This window comes from Prosopis cineraria, unplaced genomic scaffold (assembly GCF_029017545.1).
Source record: "Prosopis cineraria cultivar Desert tree isolate PC_DT_omini unplaced genomic scaffold, ASM2901754v1 PC8, whole genome shotgun sequence".
Lineage (NCBI taxonomy): Eukaryota > Viridiplantae > Streptophyta > Magnoliopsida > Fabales > Fabaceae > Prosopis > Prosopis cineraria.
In genome coordinates, this window is record NW_026555339.1 from 28,565,999 (window position 1) to 28,588,649 (window position 22,651).

General features: G+C 33.2%; 1 protein-coding gene across 7 annotated transcripts; it reads left to right on the forward strand.

Moving 5' to 3' along the window:
• Positions 1-911: 911 nt before the first annotated feature.
• Positions 912-5,255, forward strand: LOC129318627 (protein ANTHESIS POMOTING FACTOR 1). 7 transcript variants are annotated; one of them, XM_054963493.1, is made up of 12 exons: positions 912-1,141; positions 1,252-1,303; positions 1,396-1,487; positions 1,790-1,890; positions 2,516-2,616; positions 2,696-2,762; positions 2,885-2,984; positions 3,121-3,234; positions 3,336-3,446; positions 3,571-3,655; positions 3,977-4,026; positions 4,848-5,255. In XM_054963493.1, the coding sequence occupies exons 2-12, from the start codon at positions 1,297-1,299 to the stop codon at positions 4,995-4,997; spliced, it is 978 nt and encodes a 325-aa protein (XP_054819468.1). In that variant the 5' UTR covers positions 912-1,141; positions 1,252-1,296; the 3' UTR covers positions 4,998-5,255. The 7 variants fall into 7 exon arrangements, with proteins under 7 accessions (XP_054819468.1, XP_054819465.1, XP_054819462.1 ...); XM_054963490.1 differs by having other exon boundaries at positions 915-1,099; positions 3,336-3,473; XM_054963487.1 differs by having other exon boundaries at positions 916-1,141; positions 3,336-3,473.
• The last annotated feature ends 17,396 nt before the right edge of the window (positions 5,256-22,651 follow it).

The following is a 22,651-nucleotide window of genomic DNA, read 5'->3' on the forward strand; positions in this document are numbered from 1 at the left end:
TAATTTTTTAAAAAGTTATAAAATCAATACATTTAGATAATAAAAAAAATAATTTTTTGATCATTTAAATTATATTTAGGCAATATTTATATTTAAATAGGGGTATTTTGATTCAATATATATGATTTAATAGTCAACTAATGATTGGATGAATGAAAACAAAATCTTAAAAATATAAGAAAAGCTCGTATTTTATAACTATTCATATAAAAAAATATTTATATAGATTTCAAAAAATAGTAGAGATATATCATTAATTAAGATAAAAATAGAAAAAATATTTTACTTATTTTTTATTATAAGTTTCATACTGGAAAATTTTTTTTCTTTTACGTTCCACATGTATTTCTTTTACTATAAGGCCCATATTATTTTGTAACTTTTTTAATGTATCATATTAAAAAATAATAAAAAGTCGATCGTAGTGTAGATATACAGTATCATCCAACAGTCACAAATAAAAATGTAAAAAAAGTTAAAAGTCAGATCCAATCCGATCGATGACAAATAAAAATTACAAAAAAAAAGTATAAAAGTAGGAACAGTACCATTCGACAGTAAATATAATAAATATAGATAAAAAAAATCACTGATAACATACATTATTTTGGGAGAAACGTTTCATAGGTTGGACATAAAAAATCTAAATACAGAAATGTTTTATAAAATTATAAAATTATTCTAAAAGTTTATGCCTTTGTTGAAATTGCCAGTTATTATTAAATAATTAATTGTTAGCATAGTTGTTTCATCGATAACTAAATTGCAATAATTGACATCTTTTTTATTTGGATTGCTTGACTTGAATCATGAGCAAGAGGTTAAAATGATTTTCCTATTATTTTCTTTAATTGGGCCTCTTATATCCCTTATTAGCCCAGTTTTTAAGAGGCTATCAATGCTTTAATCTCAGGCCCCATCATCAACCGAATTCCTCCCATGTATCCATTCCGTTTTCGTTTCCTTCGTCGTACGTGAGAGAGCTCTCAGTCACGTCCTCTGTCCGAGCTCGGTTCGCCCCAGCATCTTGTAGTATCTCCTTTTTCTTCTGCTTGTACGTTGAATCGGTTTGTTCAGTGGCCGCAATAGAAGGATTTATGTTAAGTTCTCTCCTGCCGCCATCTTTTGGCTTCATCTTTAGGTCTGCTGTAGCATTAAATCCGGAATTCCTTACCAAAATGGCTCCTTGGTTTGATGTTTGATTGTTTTTTTTTTTTTTTCCTAACTGAGGCTGTAAAATTGTTACTGCAGAAATCGTCCTGAACTTCTCAGATTCAAGACACAGTTGATGCTATTATGGGTGGTCGTGGAAGACTTTTTACTAGATTTGTTGGTGCTAGGTGTTTGCGTTCTGTTTGGTTTTTGTCCAGTTTTCTCAATTTCAAATTATTGTAGGGACACAACCTGAGCGAGAAGAAAAGGTGTCTTTGGAGCTGAGTGAAGAAATTCTTCAAAGTATGGAAGTAGGAATGGCTTTTAAAGACTATGTGAGTGCTTTGATCATTATGATTTTTCATGAGTATTTAAAATTTTAGTGCTGTGCTTGTTTCCACCTGTTTGAAGCGACACCAGATATCCGAACATAAATTTCAGTTATTGATCAAAGGAATTGTGCCAATATACCGTAGACTTTGGTGTCAATCACTTGTTCTGAAGAGAGCAAATTCTATACATATTGATAGAGCAAATTCTACAGTTTGGGGAATGGCTTTTCAATCTTAACATCTCACTGCTTGTTGTGCCATCCTTAATACTTTACTCATTGAGGCCTTTTTCGTTGTTTCAACAGAACGGTCGAATTAGTTCAATGGATTTTCACAGGGCATCGAGTTACTTAGTGACTGCTAGTGATGATGAATCCATTCGCCTTTATGATATCACTGGTGGAACGTAAGCCGTAATTCCCAATTTTTCTGCCTTTAGATATGTGAAAAATTGGCAGATACAAATAGAGAGAGAGAGAGAGAGAGAGAGAGAGAGAGAGAGAGAGAAGCCTTTAAAATCTTTAGTCTGCTGCATAATTGTAACTTCATCTTAGATCTTTTATTTTTGTGGAACAATATTTGTCTGTTGTACCTTTTAATTAATTTATGCTTACAAGAATCTCATAACTTGACATAATGAATTCTTGAAACACTTAGGGGCCTTAACATTTGTAATATGACACCAATGATCACAATGTGATTTCTTTGTTGTTGCAATGTGCATTGAGGGCTATGTAAATTCAGCTGTGGTTGTAAATCATGAAAACCTGCAACAAGACAAATGATTCCATTTGCAAGGCTTCGACTAAGTGGTTGGGTAGGCATATTGAGGAAGTTATCAAAAAAAAAAAAAAAATAGAACATTATTTGCAATGGTGCTATTCTTATAGAATGTTTTTATGGAGGGCATAGAAAGTTATGAATATCCATCTTATATGTTTACAGTAGAAAAATGAATTCTTGTGGTGCTTCCTTCTCCTCCTCCTTTTCTTGGGTTGATTGCATTAATTTGAGATGCCTTAAGTTACCAGATGTTTGAAGACAATTAACAGCAAGAAATATGGGGTTGACCTGGTTTGCTTCACATCTCATCCTACAACAGTCATTTACTCATCAAAAAATGGTTGGGATGGTAAGTCTTCCCCTTTCTGGTAGTATTCGCTTCAATTGTTATTCTTAAACTCTTTTACTAATATGATCAATTAATCCAGAATCTTTGCGGCTGCTATCGTTGCATGATAACAAGTACTTGAGATATTTCAAAGGTCACCATGACAGGTTTTCCTCCCCTTTTATCTATCCCTTGAACTAGCATGTACATTTTCCAGTCTAAAATTTTCTTGCATAGAACTATAAAACAATCCTTTTTTTCTATAATGGAATATTATTCTTTTTCCTAGGGTTGTCTCCCTTAGCTTGTGCTCTCGCAAAGACTGCTTTATTTCTGGCTCTCTTGATCGAACTGTTTTGCTGTGGGATCAAAGGGCTGAAAAGTGCCAGGTAGAGGGCATTTTCATATATTGGCTCGGTGGTTTGCAATTTCTGATTTTGGCTGGAGTTTTTTTCCCCCCATTTTGTAGTCTCATACATAGTATAAATCTCCTGGGGTTTCTCACTTACTTTGGAAACAACATAGGGACTTTTACGAGTACAAGGAAGGCCTGCTGTATCGTATGATGATCAAGGGCTAGTATTTGCAATTGCATTTGGAGGGTTTATTAGAATGTTTGATGCACGCAAGTATGAAAAGGTTAGTGAATGTAATGTTAGAATATGTTGAAGATTTGGGTTAACCCTTTGATTTTCATTTTGAGATGGCATGCCCTTGTATGATGAATTTCACTCTGGCAGGGTCCCTTTGAGATATTTTCTGTCGGGGCAGACATTTCTGATGCAAATGTTGTGAAGTTTAGTAATGATGGGAGACTTATGCTTTTAACCACTGCAAGTGGACATATTCACGTACTTGATTCATTTCGTGGAACACTTGTTCGTATCTTTCCTACTTTAAGATTATCCTACCTCCTTTACTCTTGTTTGATTGAAACACTATGTATCAATTCTCTCTTATCCTTGGTGTGTGCAGTTATCCACATATAATGTTACCCCAGTCTCATGTGATTCCACATTAGATGCTTCCTTCAGTCCCGAGGGAATGTTTGTTATATCAGGTAACAGTAAAGACGATTCTATATGGATCACCGGGAAGTTTTCTGTTGTCTGTGACTTGCTAACTCATGCTTTTGCCAAAATTAGTTTTTTTTTTTTAAATCTTGATTTAAGTTCTCCCACTCCTTTCATTTCTTTTTCTTTTTTCTTTTTTCTTTTTAAATCAGGTTTTGGAGAAAGTCTTGGCTTTCGTATTTATGGTGTCATGGCACCTTGTTTCTTGCCCTTCTTAGTCCAGCAAGCATATCTTGTTTGTTTGTTAATTATATGCTTTGATCTGTTACCAAAGATATACTCTGTGAGGCTTAAAATCTTTTTGACAGGTTCAGGGAATGGAAGTGTCTATGCATGGAGTGTTCGTAGTGGGAAGGAAGTATGATAGGATATACTTTCGTTCTTTTCTCTGCATTTCATAAATGATTTCTTCTTGGTTCACGTAGTTTTCATTACTTGTTCCTCTTGTAATACAATAAATGTCAAGTAAATTATCGAGTTTTCTGACAGTAAAATGCTGCAAGGCGTGTGAAATTTTTCAATCTTAATAAATTTAAGGCTAAAATATAAAAATCTTTCCTGAACTTCGAAGCAGTTGCACAAGACCCCTTTTTACCTTTAAAAAATTAAGATTAACCTCCGAACCTTTTATTCTTTTCACCAAACTTCCTTGATGTTATTTCTTAGTTATTTGACTAATAGAAATTGTCATGTCATATTAAGAAAAAGACGTGTGACAACTTATGTGGCATATGATGTGAGCTAATAATAATGGAAAAATATGGATAAAATTTTTATAAAGCTATTATTAACTAACATTTAATGCCACATAAGTAGCTATATATTTTTTCTTAATATATAACATGACAAATTCTTTCAATCAGATAATTAAAAAATAACATTAGGGAAGTTTGTGGTTAAAATAATAAAGCGTTAAGGCGGTTAATTTTAAATTGTTAAAAGTGATCTATGCAACTGCTTTAAAAGTCAGGAGAGTTTGTATATTTCAACATAAATTCAATAAATTAATAAATATTGGATGATGCATGTTGGAAATTGAAGCGAGCATTTCTGAAGGAACTTGTGCTAAAGAAACCTACTGTCTGTACAATTCTTGAACTTTTTTCCCTCTTTGTGGAGTTTGAATTCGTGTGAACATTTGTCTTTCTGATGTTAATGCTCATTAATTAATTTGTCTAGGTGGCAAGTTGGATGAGTGCAACTTCTGATATTGGACCTCCTGTTATAAAATGGGCACCTGGAAGTCTTATGTTTGCGACTGGATCTTCTGAGCTGTCATTTTGGATTCCAGATTTGTCTAAATTGGGAGCTTATGTAGGAAGAAAGTAGAATCTATCCTCAATGCTATCACAGGCAAGAGGTTTCTTTATCATGCTTTTTGGCCTGTGGCACATTGAATGATCTGCAGCAGTCAAACTGTTCTATATTATATAAAGACCTGCGGCTTTCCCCTTTTTTTTTTTTGGTTTTTGTATTTGGCGGCAAAGCCAAGGGCTATGGACTAGAGTCACCATTGTCAATGTTATCAGAACTGAATTGGGTATTTATGGACAAGGCACTATTTCAGCGATCGTGGTTAGACAATAACTCGACCGGTCTCAATTAGGACGATATAATTTAAACATTACGTATAAAAGTAAAAATATTTCATATAATATTTAATCATATTCTTATCAAACGCATCAAATTTATAGTCAATTGTACTAATATTCTAATGAAATTATATATTGTCTATTACAAATAACCACAATCATCAAGTATATAACATGGTCTTGTCAATTCAACCCAAGCTTTTATTAATATTAAAATCACCATTGAATCATCACCCAAAAAAAAATTATTAATGAATCATCATATATATATATATATATATAAAATCAATTATAAGACAAAAATATAAAGTAACATAATTTTATGTGGTTGAGATTTTTAAAAAAAATTGAAAAATGATTTTTGACTAGTTCTAGTTAACTTCTCCGTTTTTTCTAACCATATCATAGGTTGGCTCTTGATTGGTTTAATCCGGGTTTGATAATATTGATCATTTTATCTTTGTATAGTTGAGGTAATGTAGTTCAAATCTTCAAGATATGGCCTTTGAAAGTTGGGTTTACAACAATCTGATATATTGCTAATAATCTCTCTCTCTCTCTCTCTCTCTCTCTCGATATATATATATATATATATATTAGTTCTCTCTCTCTCTCTCTCGATATATATATATATATATATATTAGTTCTCTCTCTCTCTCTCTCTCTCGATATATATATATATATATATATTAGTTTATTAACACTATTTCATGCCTCTCATGTCTAATCTCTATTGTGTTTTTTATTGCATATTTATCTTTTTCTATTATAGGTAATCTTGTTTAATGCATGGTCAAGAATTAAATTTGGGCAACCCTTTGAGTAGGGATTCAAATTTTAATTTGTTACATTGTGATGCTAGACCCAACCCCTTTTAGCATTTAACCACTTTTGTTTTACAATCACTTTTGTCACATTTTTGAACAAGATCATTCAATAATATGCATAATATGCGTATTCAATAAGTAATAATATATATAAAACGTATTTTATAATTTCTCTTGGAAAAATGAGAGAAATTTAAATTTTTTTCATGGTAAATTTTGAGAGAGTTTCTCTTAGAAAGACCTGCAAGAAATTTCTCTTAGATTGTTCCAAGAGAAAATTTTAAATATTTCAAGTAGCACTTTTCTCTCAATTTTTTTTGAGAGAAACATTTTTCTCAATTTAATCCGAGAGAAATTCATTCCAATTAGTCCAAGAGAAATTTTCTCTTAGCTTAATCCAAATCTCTCAGTATTATATAAGAGAACTCATCAAATTTATCTTAGATTTTTTGAGAGAGAGCTTCTCTTGGACAAATTCAAAAAAAACTTAATGAGTTTTTCTTTTCTTTTCTTTTCTTTTTTGGTTACAAATTTTTTGTTTCTATCAAACATTTCTTAAATATTTTATTGAGATGAAATTTTCTACCATCGAGAGGGTTTTTTATCTCTTTAATTTTCTCTCATCGTTCTCTTGGAATTTCTCTCTATTTGGGTTTTCATGCAAATTCCATGATTAATTTTTTAGAAGAGGCTTTTGAGACAAATTTAGACAAAAAAAATTTCCAATATTTTTTTTGAAAGAAAATTTTGTGAGAACAAAATTAGTATTTTCTTGTGGTGAGTGCACATAACAATCCAAAGTTGTCACTTTGGCTATGACTTTGCAACTTTCACTTGTTGGTAGCAAAACGAAGCTTTTTTATTAACTGAAAAAGTTAGGTCTAGAAGTATATAAGCTTATATTTCAACTTGGACACATTATTTAGACTTTGAGGCACTTTGAAAGCTTTGTGTGCTAAGGTTTGAGAGTTTGAAGAGCTTGGAAAGGAATTAAATATTTGAAGACCAACTCCATTCTCTTGGTTTTATTATTTGTTCTCCCTTCCCTCCTCTCTTGTAATTTGATATGGTTGTGACGGTTTCATAAATTTGTAACTAGTGGCGGAGCCATGTTTATATAGGGGGCAAAATGCACCCCCTCACATGAGAAAAATTACATATGCAACAAGAAATTTTACAACCTTATGTAACATCTTGAGCTTTCAACTTAAAACTGAGTGTTTAAGAAGGGCATATTGGTCAAATTAGTGATTTATGAATTAATAATGTTTTTGGGACACTAATAAGGTTTTTAGACCTTTGGGCAACTTGAGAAATGAGTTAAGATGGTGTACAGGTTAACTGGGCTCGAGTGAGATGCCAAAATGGCAGATGGCACTCATTGTGCCATGTGCCATGGCACACGACCAAATTTTAGCTTAAATTAGATGCGAAATGCATATGATTTCAAAAGGAGGAAAGAAAGAAATGAGAGAGGACAGATGGAGGAGACATTAGAGGCTGCTAGTGCATCATATTGGGATCTATTTGGAGGCATTTGGAACAAGATTCATAATTAGGTAAGCTCCATTTCCCCTCTCCTTCCCTATTATGTGAATTTCTCTAACTTTGGGGTAATATGGGGTTTGATTTCATCTTTCCTTAGGTTTTGACTGAACTCATTGGCTTAGTTAAGTGCTTGGAGAGTTAAATCAAGCTTTTAAACCTAGGTTTATGGGTTTTGTAATGATTTGAAATTTTTGGTTAAGGTAGACAAAGCCTAAGTAAAATTTAGGGGTTTTAGAATTAGAATAATGTGGATAAAGGATTAGTGTTATTAGTGTGTTTGGGTGCTAAATGGAACTAATGGAGTATGCTGGAAGTGTTGGTGGTGTTAAAATGAGATTTTGGGTATAATAGGTACCGAAATTTAGTGACTTAGGAGTTTAATTAGAGTGATAATCGATGATTATCACTTAATCTTATAGATTAAATATTGCTTGGGTGTTATTACGCATATAGACCTTGTGGAGCACATATTAGACCACGGTAACCCTTTTTGTAATAAAAGAGTTGAGGTAACTGAATGATTCATTCTACTTGATTAAGTGCTTAATTATTTGTGAGTAAATATATAATTTTGCATATATGTGTTTTAAAGTGTTGCATATTGCAAAATGAGGATTTTGTGCATAAATAATGACTTTTAAAACAATGAATGTTATAAAAGTATCGTTATATGAGTAATTGTGGTTTGGGTGAAAATAGGTGATTTGCATGAAAAGAGTGAGCATGATCATGTTTGGTGGTGAGAGTTCACCCGTAGGAAGGAGTAGTGAAAGTCTATATGACATTTATCTTCTTAGTACCTATTAAGGTATGGTGTTAGAGATTGTCTCCTTAGCACTTATGTGGGGTGTGGTGTTGGAGATTTACGCTCCTTAGCATTATTATGATATGGTGTTGGAGTAACGACACCTCGAATCGTGTGTGATAGGTGGAACCATAGTTTGGAAGTAGGATAGGACACCTTTAGTAAGGTGATTCTACCACTGAGGGTGTGCTTAGGCTAATATGTATGAGCATTTTGTCTAATAGAGCTTTTAGTTTTAGTCAGGGTAATATGGAGGCTTGGATGATAAAATGATCATGTTAGAGTGTGAAAATGATGTGTGGATATGAAATATTATATTTGAATATGCTAAATGATATATGTAAAGTCCCTACTTTAATATGGACTTTACTATTACATTCACACATATAACAATACAATCACAATACAATATTAGAGTAAAAGCCCTCACATTATTTTCAAAATATGGGATCCTAACTTCGTCAAACATATGTTCAAATAAGAGGGCTAATGGAAGCGTAAATATAATTTTATAACTTAATGAAACACAACATTTTTCCCCTAAGAAAGTGCCATGCGCTATGGCTTATACTACCATGCACCGCATCATGTGATACAGAGCAACATGCTCTGTTCTTCTCTATACCATATGTCGCGGCATGGCACATAATACGTCGTGGCACATATGGCAACAAATTCTGCTATCATATGATAGCTCAAAAGATGAACTTTTTTCGTGTACCATTTCCATATCTGATATCCGATTAGAGTGATTCAAGTACTTACATGAAGCTTATAACATATTCTATCTAATAAGACAAGTTTGGACCAGATTCAATGATCTGATCTAAAATTGGATACCCAGGTGTAAAAAGCTATTTTTTCTTTCAAAACTTGTATCCTAAGTGTTTATTTCTCATTCCTTGTCCCATTAAACCACTTTAGGCCTTGAACTAAGTCCAAAAGGGCTATATATACTTGACACATCAAATCATATATATCAAATCAAATACTCATATTGACCTTTCAATGCCGCATTATAGACTTGTAGACTTATAAGAGGCACAACCTATATAATATAATATATATAAACTTGTTCCACTTTCAATCATTTGACTCTTACATAAGGGGTTATACCTCACATATGGTCAGGAATCACAAATATACTCGACTATTTCAAATAGGGCTCAGCCTCACTATTTGTGTCAAGTCCTCACATGTACATATAATTTTACATTCAATTCACATTCATACAAGTGGAACAAGTTACATAATAACATACACTTGCTTGTTTGGCATTAAGGCCTACCGACGCACCCATCATTAAGGTACCATCAGCGAGATATAGGATTATATATATATACAAGCAAGTTTTCAACCACAATTCACATACACATACATATAATCATTTCACATACAGTTATACATCTTAGTTGGAAACTTAAACCTTAACAACGTATTATATATTCATTTACACAATGGTAGTCATACCACTACCAATTGAGGCTACTCTTTTCTCACTTCCTTTCCCAACCTTCTTGTTCTCTCTTTACCTATGTTCAAAACTAACAGAGTGAGATGTATGTTCCAGTAACTTGGATATAACCTAAATATCAGTTAATATGTAAAATCATAGACAAGAAATAAAGTAGCATGTGTTTCTGTAAAAGCAATGTAATATACATATACAAGAATTCATCCACATCCATCCATCATGCTCATGTTCCTACCTAGTAGAGCAAGCTCTATGCTCAAACTAGGACTTCTTGTCTTATACGAAATAGGGCCTATCATACCTTTATCTCAGAATAGGTATCCTCTTCATATATGAGCGGTCTCTTAGGTCCTTCCTGATAGAGTCAAGCTCTATGCTCAAGACCTTCAGGACTTTCTAGCCTTACATAGAGTAGGACCAATACCCTTTACCATAGTTTAGGATATACTTGTGGATCATTATCCTAGGTCTATCGTGACAGAGTTAAGCTCTACACTCGAGACTCTCAGGATCTCCTAGGTCCTTCTTAGAGGAGTCAAACTCCATATTCAAGACCTTCAGGACTTCCTAGACTTATACAGAGTAGGGCCATGATCCCCTACACGAGTATGGGGTATATTCACAAATGCAATGCACATGTCTATGCATATGTCTCTTCACATTCATTTCATACATAACTCACACACCTGCATGCATATTCCTTTCACAATATTGCTACTCTATCAATTCATAAATCACAATGCATAAGTTATATAACATATCTGTAAACAATTTTACAAACGAACAACTAAAAGGGTTACTCTAGTTACCTTTTACCCCTACTATCAAGGGTTACCAATCATATTGAATTCTTGGTTGTGTAGATTCCTACAAGGAATGTCATAGATGCTTAGTCTACACAATGCAATATCCCTAAGTCAGTTTTCAAAATTTAGCATAGGCATTGATTCAGCTAAATCAAATCCCTTAACACAAAACATTTCAATTAACACCTTTTGAATTTATATAATCCATTCTTTATAGTTACTAGCCTTATAGGCTATCCAAATGACCATAGCAACCCCATAACTCATTTATTCATCAAACTTTACCATTTTAACCTAACTTTTTAGGCTAATTAAGCCTAAATTTTCAAGGTTCAATTATTTAACTATAGACTAGTCACAAAACCTTAGTTTCATATTTGAAAGTCCTTTTTAAACCTTTCTTTTAGATTCTAACACCTTGAAACTTTCGGACTGGATTTCTTAATTGATTAAATTTAATGAAAATAGGGTAGAAATGAAGCTTAAGGTTGTACAATACTTACTTGACAAGTTACTAGACGAAGCAAACTCCCAATTATTGAAAATTGATGCCCTAGCAGAGCTAAGCCTTCTCTCCTCTTTAGATACATTTTCCCAATTTCTCCCTTATGTTTTCATGAGTTTTGATTTGGCTTTTAAGTAAAATTCTATGTAATGCATTGTGGCACATGCAACTTCCACTGCAACATATGGCACAGTCAAAAAACTCTTACTACTGCTCGCGTGTTATGTCCTAGACTGTCGTTTTACCCTTCAATCATATTAACATAACAACAAACCATCATCATATTTTAGTTTAATACCCAAAACCATAATCAATCCGCTAATTACTAATTTAACCTTAATTAGCAACTAGTTCCTTAGATTAAAATTTAGGATCTTACAATATCTTTACGTATATATAAGCTTTACTTATTTATTGTTGTACGTGTTAATTGATAGTTGTAAATTATTTTGTTATTAAGATGTTTATCTCACCCCATAGTTACATTTCACTGGTAACGGTTCTAGCAAGGGCAAAAGGAAGGAAGGGACCATTGAGTCTTGAAGAGCTTAGTTTGTATAGATCTTCCCTTTTATTTTGGGTGTTGTAATAAATAGTCTATAAATTTTATGCCAACTTAGGATTTTAAGCATATTTTCGGTCACTTGCATGAGAATTTATGTAAATGTGTGTATCTCGGCCTAGAATGATGTATCTGTATTGAAATGATTATGAGAGGTCGAAATACTAGTGCCAGTGATAATTTTGTGATGTTTGTGGTTGATTATATTATCACCCCTTTATATTGCTGTGAAATCAAAGTTTCGATGACCAAATTGGGTGTAGACTATTGTTGTTGTAATATAATTAGTGTATTAAGTAGTTTATGGCCCAATTGAGTTGGTCTAAGTGGTTTTAAGGCTATTGGCACTAGGTTGTGGGTTTTGGACACCCTTGTACATGTTTTGAATTGAAAACAGACCAAATTGGATTCACTCTCCAACTTTTGAATGTTGAGTGTAACATCCTAAATTTTTAATTCTTGCATTAATGCTAATTAAGGGAAGAATTAGTAATTTAATGTAAGATTAGAGTTTTGGATGGTGGAATATTTTTTTGACTCTTTGGAGTATTATATGAATAGATTTGAGTGAGAGAACATCATTGCAAAGTACAGCATGTGAGCGTAGTAAGGAGTTTCCTCACTATGCCACGTGCTGCGGCAAGAGATGAATGTGCCACGGCTCATGGCACAAAATTCTAATAAATTAGGATGTGTAGGGCTTATGAGAACAGAAGAGAAAAGAGGAAAAACATGCTCAAGCATGGAGAAGGAAGAGTGTTCTGTTAGGCAACAAATTTCGGGAGTAATGATAACATTTTTGACCTGTTACTTATCAAGTAAGTCTTGTACTGCCTTTACCTCTAATTTTATCATATTTTCTTAGTTTAAACTATTGGGAAATTGAATTTATAAGTTTTAAAGAGATAATTTCTTACCCTATAATAATAAAAAGATTTTCTAGGACTAGTTTACGACTGGTTTAAGTTGGAACAATAAAGTGTAACCTCCTCTTATGTCTACTCAATATAGGAGAAGATTATGGTTTTATCACATCACTCACACAAATTCACAATTCAATCAAAAAATAATTTTTTTGTTTGAAAAGCTTGGGCTCAAGACTTGTTTGCACAAAACCATTTAAATCACAATATAATTAGAGAAATACACATCGGAAGCAATTTGCACATCATTTTAATACGTAGTGGACATAACCTACTAGTATTCCTATCATAATTGCATGCTTTTTCATCCTGAGATAAAAGTTAAGATTTGGTTCGTGTGCCACGACGTGCAATACGTGTACCACAGCATGTGGCATAAAGCCACATGCTTAGCCTGTTCTATGTCATGCACTATGGCATGTGCCACTATGTGTTGCGGTGCGCCTGTCTAAAATTCTTTTATCATTTTGATAGCAAAAATGATGAACTTTTGACGTACACCATTTTCACATACAATGTTCAATTGGAGTGATTCAAGCACCCACACGTAGCTTAACTCATAAGCTAACTAATGAGATAAGTTTAGACATGATTTGACATGTCAATCAAAATTTAGACACTCGGGGTGTAAAAAGTCACTTTTTTTGAAAAATTTGTGCACTCAAGTGCTCAAATCGATCTCTTTCTCTCATTAGACCATATAAGGCCTTGAATCAAGTCTAAAAGGACTTAATATACCTGATTGACCACAGTCCATCACAATCCTACTCATATATCAAAGCTTGACCCCTCTATGACCAATTTCCATATTTCATATATTTACACACTTTGTCATTTCTTAGTATAACTTAGTCCACTTGGCTATTTCTAATCAGATTCATGTTCACAATACAATCTTAGGCCTAAATTAGTCATTTTATCAAAATTTCTCCCTTAGGCTTAAGATTCACTAATAATCACAATCATTTCAACTCAAACAGACTCAATCATAGCCTCTTGATTCATTTCATCACAAAAACATACAATTGGGCTACAATTCCACAAAATCATCATTTAAGTTATGCATAAAACCCTATGGTAACTCATTTACACATATATATAAAAATTCTCATTTTATTGCATTACACAACTCAGAGCATATATAGCTTCACAACTAAAGCCTATCTAGACTCTCTTCCTTTACCTTGATTATGTCCCAGTCTTAAAAACATGTAACCATAAATGTGAGATAAAAATCTCAGTAATAGAATAACTCATTCCCATTGACTATCATATGCAATAATATGAAAGTAAGATATAATATATCAGTGAAATCTCATTAAAGTAGCATTTATATCACATATCTTATTTCCATTCCTTTTCATACAACATATATCCATTCTCAACTTTTCATCATTCATATAGGATTCCATATCATCTCATAACATATCACAGTATCATATAGCATGCTAGCATGATCACTATCGACCGAACCTTCAAATCACCTCGACACGAAACTATAGACTTGCCTTAGACTAATGTACACTCTCATTGACCTTGAGCTCACTTGTAATGGTAGAATCACTCAGCCAAAGATGTTCTAATACATATACGGACTATGATTTTCCTTAATACACACAATAGGACATCATTGACTCTAACGTTGTATCATAAAGACACTAAGAAGTCTCTCATCTCCAACACCACACCCTAATAGGCATTAAGGAGATCTCTCCAATATTGCACCTTACCAAGCACTAAGGAGAATTGTTTCCAACACCGTACTCTATCAGGTACTAAGTAAACCTTACCATATATTTTTTATCATCTTTACTCGGGTGAACTCCTACTCCTATAATCATGCTTTCTGAACTATTTAAGGTTCCCGCTTATCACTTTACTCTTTTTCATACATAACAAATATATATATATATAATACATTCCTTTTGAAATCACATTTCAATTCTATATTTCAATTAAAGCCCATTTCACACAACAATCACGCCATACTATAAATCATGCTTAATCCAAAATAACTTTATGCACTACATAGCATACTAACATATAATTACAATAAATAGTCAAACAAAGAAAGTTATTTAGTTACCTTAACCCTTCTATCACTAAAAAGGTTACCCATGAATTTCAATAACCTCATAAGTTTATCTCAGGCTTCCTGTTTTTACTCACATGTCCAATATGCTAACTTAAATACATTTGGCACATTTTAGTCATTTAGTCCATTTTGACCAAAAACTTATTTTTACTACTTAGAGCTATATTAATATGTAAACTCTTTTTCATTTATCCATTCTAGGTCGATTACTACTTGATTATTACTTTACATTACCTCAATTGGTCTTATTTCATAAAAATTATATCTTTGCCCTAAATCTTCTCTCTCTCTCTCTTTAAGGTCAAATTGAGTCTGTAGGTTCAAAGCTCTACTGTCCAGCTTTAAACTAATTACAAAACTCTAATTTAACTTTTAAGAACATTTTTATTACTATTGGGCAAGAATTAAACCTCTTAAATTCCACTGATCCAATTTTCCTATAACTCATTTTTAGAGAACTTTGTGTAGAATGGAAGGTAAGAGTTATACATAGCTTACCTGACAAGTTATTGATCTGAATCACCTTCCAATAGCTTGAAACACCTTCTTCAAGCTCTTCAACTCTTCTCTTCTACTCGTCTCATGTGTTTTAAATTTTACCTCTCTGAAATTTCTGAAATTTCGTGACTAATGAAGGTAATTTCTAGTTCATGCGCCACAGTACATGTAGCGCAAGCCATAATGCGCGGCACAGTGAGATTTATTCTTACTACGAGCACTTGCTTCAACCCGAAACACACTCCTATCACTTACATCTATTCATACAACACACCAACAAGTCAAATCACCAAGCAATCATTCGAATCTCTAATCCCATACTAATTACCATTTTCCCTTAATTAACCACTAATCTCGTGATTAAGAAATTCAGGATGTTACATAAAGCTTTAAAGTTGTAGGCTCAAATTGATTGAATTAGAGAGAGAAAAATGGGAAAATTTTGAGAATAAGCATTTTAAGGCTTGAAATAAGAGGTGATTGAGACCAATAAGTGAAAATGGACCTAGAACTGATAGTATTATTTAGATGCTTAACTACTATAATTGGCACTATTGGTCAACAAGATAATTGACTCTGGTTTCTAATTTTGTGTAGATTTTCGTGTGTGACAAGTTGAATAGCAAAAAGAAAGTTGAGTAAGGTTGTGAAACATGGGTTATCTTTTCTTACGAACAAAAGAGTTAAGGTAATCATATAGTTTGCTGTGTTTATTAACTATTTTAATTATGTAGAAGTAAAGTGTGTAATTATGATTTTGATGTTATAAAGTTTCCTTGCATTAGTGGTTTTGGCATGAAAAGTGACTTTAGAAAACCTTATAATTAGTTTCTGATTTTAAATGTGTTGAATTATGTGGAAAAGAGCATGATTAGAGGGGGTAGGAGTTCACCTAGGGTATGTGTGTGGAGATGTCAATAAATAAATTCATATCATCGGGTTAACACCATGGGACATTTGGTACAGCATTATATTCAGGCTAGTACTATGGGCATCTGATACAACATTATATTGGAACTATTATCATAAGACAATTAAATAGTCTAGAAATTCCTTAGTACCTATTAGAGTGCAGTTAGAGTCAACAACACTGCCATCACAAGTGTGTGAGATGCAGGAGCCCATAGATTAGAAGTGGGATAAAGTACCTTTGTCTAGTGTTTTTACCATTGAAGGTGTGTTTGGATTAACACGTGATTGATATATTAGAGCCTATGGTTTCATGTTGGGTAGCTTTAGAGGATCGGTAGATAGATGATCATGCTAGTGGATGTAATTGTGTTAAAATGTTTAGAAAAGGAAAACTATGTTTCTATTGACATATAAACTAGTATTTTGGTTTATTTTACTTGTATGTGGTTATTTGTGTTAGTAAATATTAAATGAGCTATTTTGGTTACTCAAATTTTGATCTCACTTATAGTTATTTATAATTTCTAGGTTCTAAAAGTAGTGGTGTGAAGGGAAAGGGATTGGGTTGAAAGTAGAGATTTCTTTAAAAGTCCTATTGTAAGATGGTGTAATGTATTTATATGGTAGTAGTTGGGTACTTGTATATAAGTTGCCATAGGAACTAATATATATGTGTATAAAATTGTGAAATATGTGGAGTTTTAGCTCAATTGATTTTGTATATGTATGTGAGAGATGAAATTTGATGTAATGGGCTAGAGTTTTGATTAGGGTTATATGGGAAAGATGAATGTGTGATGAGATGTGAAAGTTTGGCCACACATATGGTTGACATGAGAAAAATGCAATTATGTCCAAATGTGTGAAAAGGGTAGTTTATAGGCTAAATGTGTGCATATGTATAATATTACGTATGTATTTGCTCAATCAGGTGTAATTTATCTATTTGGATATGGCCAAGGCCCTAGAAATGGCCAATGACTTGTGGTTTCAAATGATGATGCCTAAGTGGTGAATTTTGACATCAATTGGTCAAAATGCACTTGAGTTTCTAACTTTTGACTGAGATATCAGACTGAAATGAAACCATTGTCATTGCTTAGATTGTGAAAAAAGCTTGATGTGAGCTCTTGAATCACCCCAATCGGACATCGAATGCGAAAACAACATACTTTTGAAGTTTTCATTAAATACTGGTAATTGACAATAGAATCTGGTATATGCGCTACGATACATGTGTCAACATATTGTGCTGCATGGCATAAAGGATGATGCCAGTGACTATGTCATTTAAAAGTTCACTCTTGCGAACTATCATTTGAGAGGAAAGCTTGTTGCTTTGTACTATATGCCATGGTGCATGGCGGTGCACATAGCACATTTTTCAAAAAATATTTATGTTTCTTTGAGTCATGAAATTATGTTTATACCTCTATTAGCCCTCGTATTTGAATATAGCTTTGAAGAAGTTGGGATCCTACATTTTGAAAATAATTTGAGGGCTATTACTCTGATATTATATTATGAATGTGTGTTTGGGATAGTAAAGTCCAGATGAGTTAAGGGACTTTACAATATTTAAGGTGGTGACTTGTATATTAGAATAGAAGATGACCTTAACTATGGTACAGCTGGTCAGAGTAGTTGAGAGATGGTAGGATTCAGTGAGATTGACTTATGGTGTGAGCTATTCTTGGGAAGATTTCAAGAAGGTGTTCTTTGACTTTTACTCTCCAGTATCCTTTTGTATGGAGAAAGAGGAGGAGTTCCACTCATTTAGACAAGGGGATCTAGACGAGGAAGAATTCATTAAGAGATTTAATGATTTGTCAGTGTACTCTACATTTCTACAGCATCATAATGATACGAAGTGGAAGGTAGAGCAATTACTAGAAAAGATGTGTCTAGAGTATTGGCGACAAATTGTGTTGTTAGATGTGAATAAAGAAATGTGTTAGAAGTTAAGAACAACTTCTAGAAAAGGCAGGGAAGCTAAGGCTAAGAAGAAGAGGGATAGTATTAGAAGGTTTGCATCATCTATAGGTCTATCGAGTGGTGTTTTAAAGAAACTCATATATAGCTCAAGCAGTTTTAGAGCTTTAGGGAAGAGAAGTTTCACTAGAGGTTCTCAGATTCGGTTTGTTATGAGAGCTTCTATGCAATGGAATATTGGGGTTAGAATTTGGCCTTCTCAACCTTCAAGGCAAGCATTTAATGTACCGGCTCCTATTCTGAGCACTAAAAGATAGCTTTAACACAACATATGTGACAGATTTTGTGCACACAAGTGTTGGTCTTGTTTCAAGAATGGTAAGCCAGGCCACATTGCCAGACATTGTCTAGAAAGTGGAATAAAAGTGATAAAGCAATGGTTGACTATTCCAAGATGAGTTTTCACCATAACACAAGAAGAACTATTTGACTTTAAATCTGATCAAAGGTATAATTTTTGTCTGTGGTAATAAGATAGAAGCAATGTTTGACTCTGGAGCTACACATTCTTTCATTTCAAAAGAATATGTAGATAGACTGAAATTTGAGTTGAAAGAGTTTCCTGTGTTGATTAGAGTGACTGCCCCTTTAAGATCCTCGAGCATTACTAGTAAGGTTTGTCAGAGGATAGAGATTATGTTTGAGTATTGGCTATTTGTGATAGATTTGATTTGCATTTCTATGAAAGGGATTGATGTAATTGTTAGCATAGATTGTTTAGCAACTAATAATGTTATGTTAAACTGTACCAAGAAGCTAGTATCTTTTCTAGTATTCATGACATGAACTAATTCTACTGAGTATGCTAGATTTTTATTAATGGTGAAAGTTGAGAAATTGATAAAGCAAGGGTATTGTGCTTATCTGGTTGTTTTTGTAGCTATTAGTGTGTATAATGGGGGCATTAAGAATATTAGAGCAGTGAGTGAATTTTCTTAGGTGTTTTTAAAAGAGATGTCTAGATTACCTTCGAAAAGAGAAGTTGAATTCTCGATAGACTTTGTTCTTAGTATTGAACTAATTTTTAAAGCTCCATATCAAAGGTTGTCCTTAGAGTTGAATGAGTTGAAGAAGAAAATTGAAGATTTTTTGGATAAGGGGTTTATTAGACCAAGTATATCACTCGAGGGATCATCGGTGTTATTTGTGAGAAAGAAAGATGGCAGTTTATGATTGTGTATAGACTACTGGCAATTGAACAAGGTGATAGTGAAGAATAAATACCCTTTACCCAGGATCAATGATTTGTTATATTAGTTGGATGGAGCCTCAATCTTTTCTAAGATTTACTTGAGGTTATGGTATCATTAGTTGAGAGTATGTGCAAAAGATGTACCCAAGACGGCCTTTAGGATGTATTATAGGCATTACAAATTCCTTGTCATGCCATTTAGTCTAACTAATGCACTCGCAGTATTCATGGACTACATGAACCATATTTTCAGGCCATATTTAAATAAGTTTGTTGTAGTTTTCATCGACAACATTTTGGTTTATTTTGAAAATGAGGAATAGCATGCCAAGTGTAAAGTCCCTACTTAATTTAGATTTCACCATTCATAAATATGCAATTATCAAATAATAATCACATAATATTAGAGTAATAGCCCACAAATTGTTTTCAAAATGAGAGATCCTAACTTCATCAAAAGCATGTTTAAATAAGAGGGTTAATGGAAGCGTAAACACAATTCAAGACTCAATAAGGCAGAATTATTTATTTAGAAATATGCCATACATTATAGCTTATACCATAATTCACCACAACATGTGGTATAGAGTCATGGAGCTCTATTCTTCTCTATGCCATGCACCGTGGCATAGCACACAATGTGTTGTGGCGTATATGATAGCAAATTTTGTTGTCATAAGACAATTCATAGGGAGAACTTCTGCTGCGCATCATTTCTACATTCGATGTCTGATTAGAGTGATTCAAGTGCCTACACGAAGTTTATAACACATTCTATCTAATGAGATAAGTTTGGACTCAATCTGATAGTTTGAACTAAAATTGAATACCTGGATGTAAAAAGCTACTTTTTCTTTCAAAACTTGCACCTTAAGTGTTTAGTTGTTACTCCTTATCCCATTAGACCACTCCAAGCCTTCAACTAAGTTCAAAAGGACTATATACATTTAATTGACACTTCTAATCATACATATCACATCAATGGCTCATTTTAACCCCTTAATGCCACATTACACCATTGTGGGCTTATATGAGTAACACACAAACAATCATATATACATATAGACTTATTCCACTTTCAACCATCTGACTCTCATATATGGGGCTTCACCTCACCATATAGCTGGGAATCATAAATATACTCAACTCTTCTAAATGAGGCCTTACCATTTATGTCAAGTTCTCATGTATACATATAATTTCACATAACAATTCACATATATACTAGTGGAACAAGTTATATAACAATATAAACTTGCTTAATTAATATTTAGGCCTACCCACATAGCCACTATCGTGGTACCCTTGGCGAGATGTAGAATAATACACACAAGCAAGTTTTCGTTTCATAATTCATACACACATTTACATGCTTTTACTCACATGCACTTATGCATCCTAGTTGGTAACTCAAAATCTAAATACAACTTTGAACATTCATTCTACACAATTGATAGTCATACCACTATCAAGTTAGGCTACTCTTTTCTTGTTTCCTTTCATGGCATTCTCGCATTGTCTTCACCTATGTACAAAGGTAACAGAGTGAGGCATATGTCCCAGTAACTTGAATATAACCTAGATACTAGTTAGTAAGAAAAATCATAAATAAGAGATAAAGTAGTAAGTGTTTCAGTAAAAGTAATAGAATATGCATACACAAGAATTCATCCATATCATCCATCATGCTCATGCTCATGATCATGCATTCTCGATTCCTGTAACATCCTAAATTTTTGATTTAGGAATTATTAGTGTTTTTAAGTGTATTTTGGTCAAATTAGATACATTACTAATTAGTGACATTTATAAGAGACTAATATAGTTTGGATCCTTTGATAGCCTTAGAAGAAGGCTAGGTTGAAGTTCAAGTAGGCCATGACACATAGGGAAGTTTAAATTATCGTGGGGCTTTCTATGCCATGCATCACTACAAACGTGTTAATACGCCATAGCGTATGTGCAAAATCTACTCTTCATCAATCGTGAATCAGACCTGAAATCATAGAGGAGAAAGAGAGGTCAAAAGGAATGATAAAGGAGGGGCTTTTAGCTACTAGGGCTTGCTTTTAATGTGATTTGGAGGCCTTACAAGCCTGATATACATTGGGTAAGCTTTCCTTTCCTCCCCCTCTCCCTTTTTTTACAAATTTTAATGCATTTGGCTATGGTTGAGGCCTTGATTTGGCTATTCTAGGGTAATGGACGAACCTATTAACTTTTTTAAGGTCTTAGGGAGTTAAATCAAGCCTCTAACCCTAGGTTTATGAGTTTTATGATGATTTGAGATTTTTAGTTAAGGTTTGAACAAATCCTATATTAGAAATTGAAGGTTTTAGGATAATGTGGATAATTGAATGATGATTTTGGTATATTTGAATGTTAAATAGGATTGTTTGAGTGTTTTGGAAGGGTTAATGTTGTTAAATAAGGAATTTATGAATTATGGGTACTTGAAACCTAGTGAATTTAGGGTTTTATTGGAGTGATAATTGATAATTGTCAATTAATTGTGTAGATTAAGGGTTGTTCAAGTGTCATTATGTGAGTAAGAATGTGAAGAACTAGTGTTGAATCATGATGAACCTTTTATGACAAAGGGTTGAGGTAACAAAATAATTTACACTATTTAATTATATTGCTTAACTGTTTGTGAGTAGATATGTTAATTTGCTGCTTGAAATTTGTTAACTTTACATATTGTAAAATGTGATTTTGTGCATGTAAAATGATTTGCAAATGACAAGAATGGTGAAAGTTTTATATGGATTAATTGAGGAATGTGATATGTTTATGTGCTATATATGAGATATGTGAACATGATCATGTTAGGGGGTGGGAGTTCATACGTAAGAAAGAGTAGTGGAAGTCCATATGGCATGTATCTCCTTAGTATCTAGTAAGGTACAGTGTTAGAGATTTTCTCCTTAATATCTATGAGGAATACAGTATTAGATAGTAACACTTCTTAGCATAAATGATGTAGTGTTGGAGTAACGATACCTTGTAACATCCTGAATTTATAATCTTTCGTTAATGACTGATTAGGAATGAATTGGTGATTTAATGTGAAATTAGGGTTCCAAGTAGTGAAGTGTTATTTTAATTGATTGGGATGTTATATGAATAGATACAAGTAGAAGAACAAAATCTCAAAGCAAAGCGTGTGAGCATAGTGAGCATTTCCCTCATTGTGCCATATGCAATGGCAGGGGATAGATGCACCATAGTGCATGGTGCAAAAATTTGAT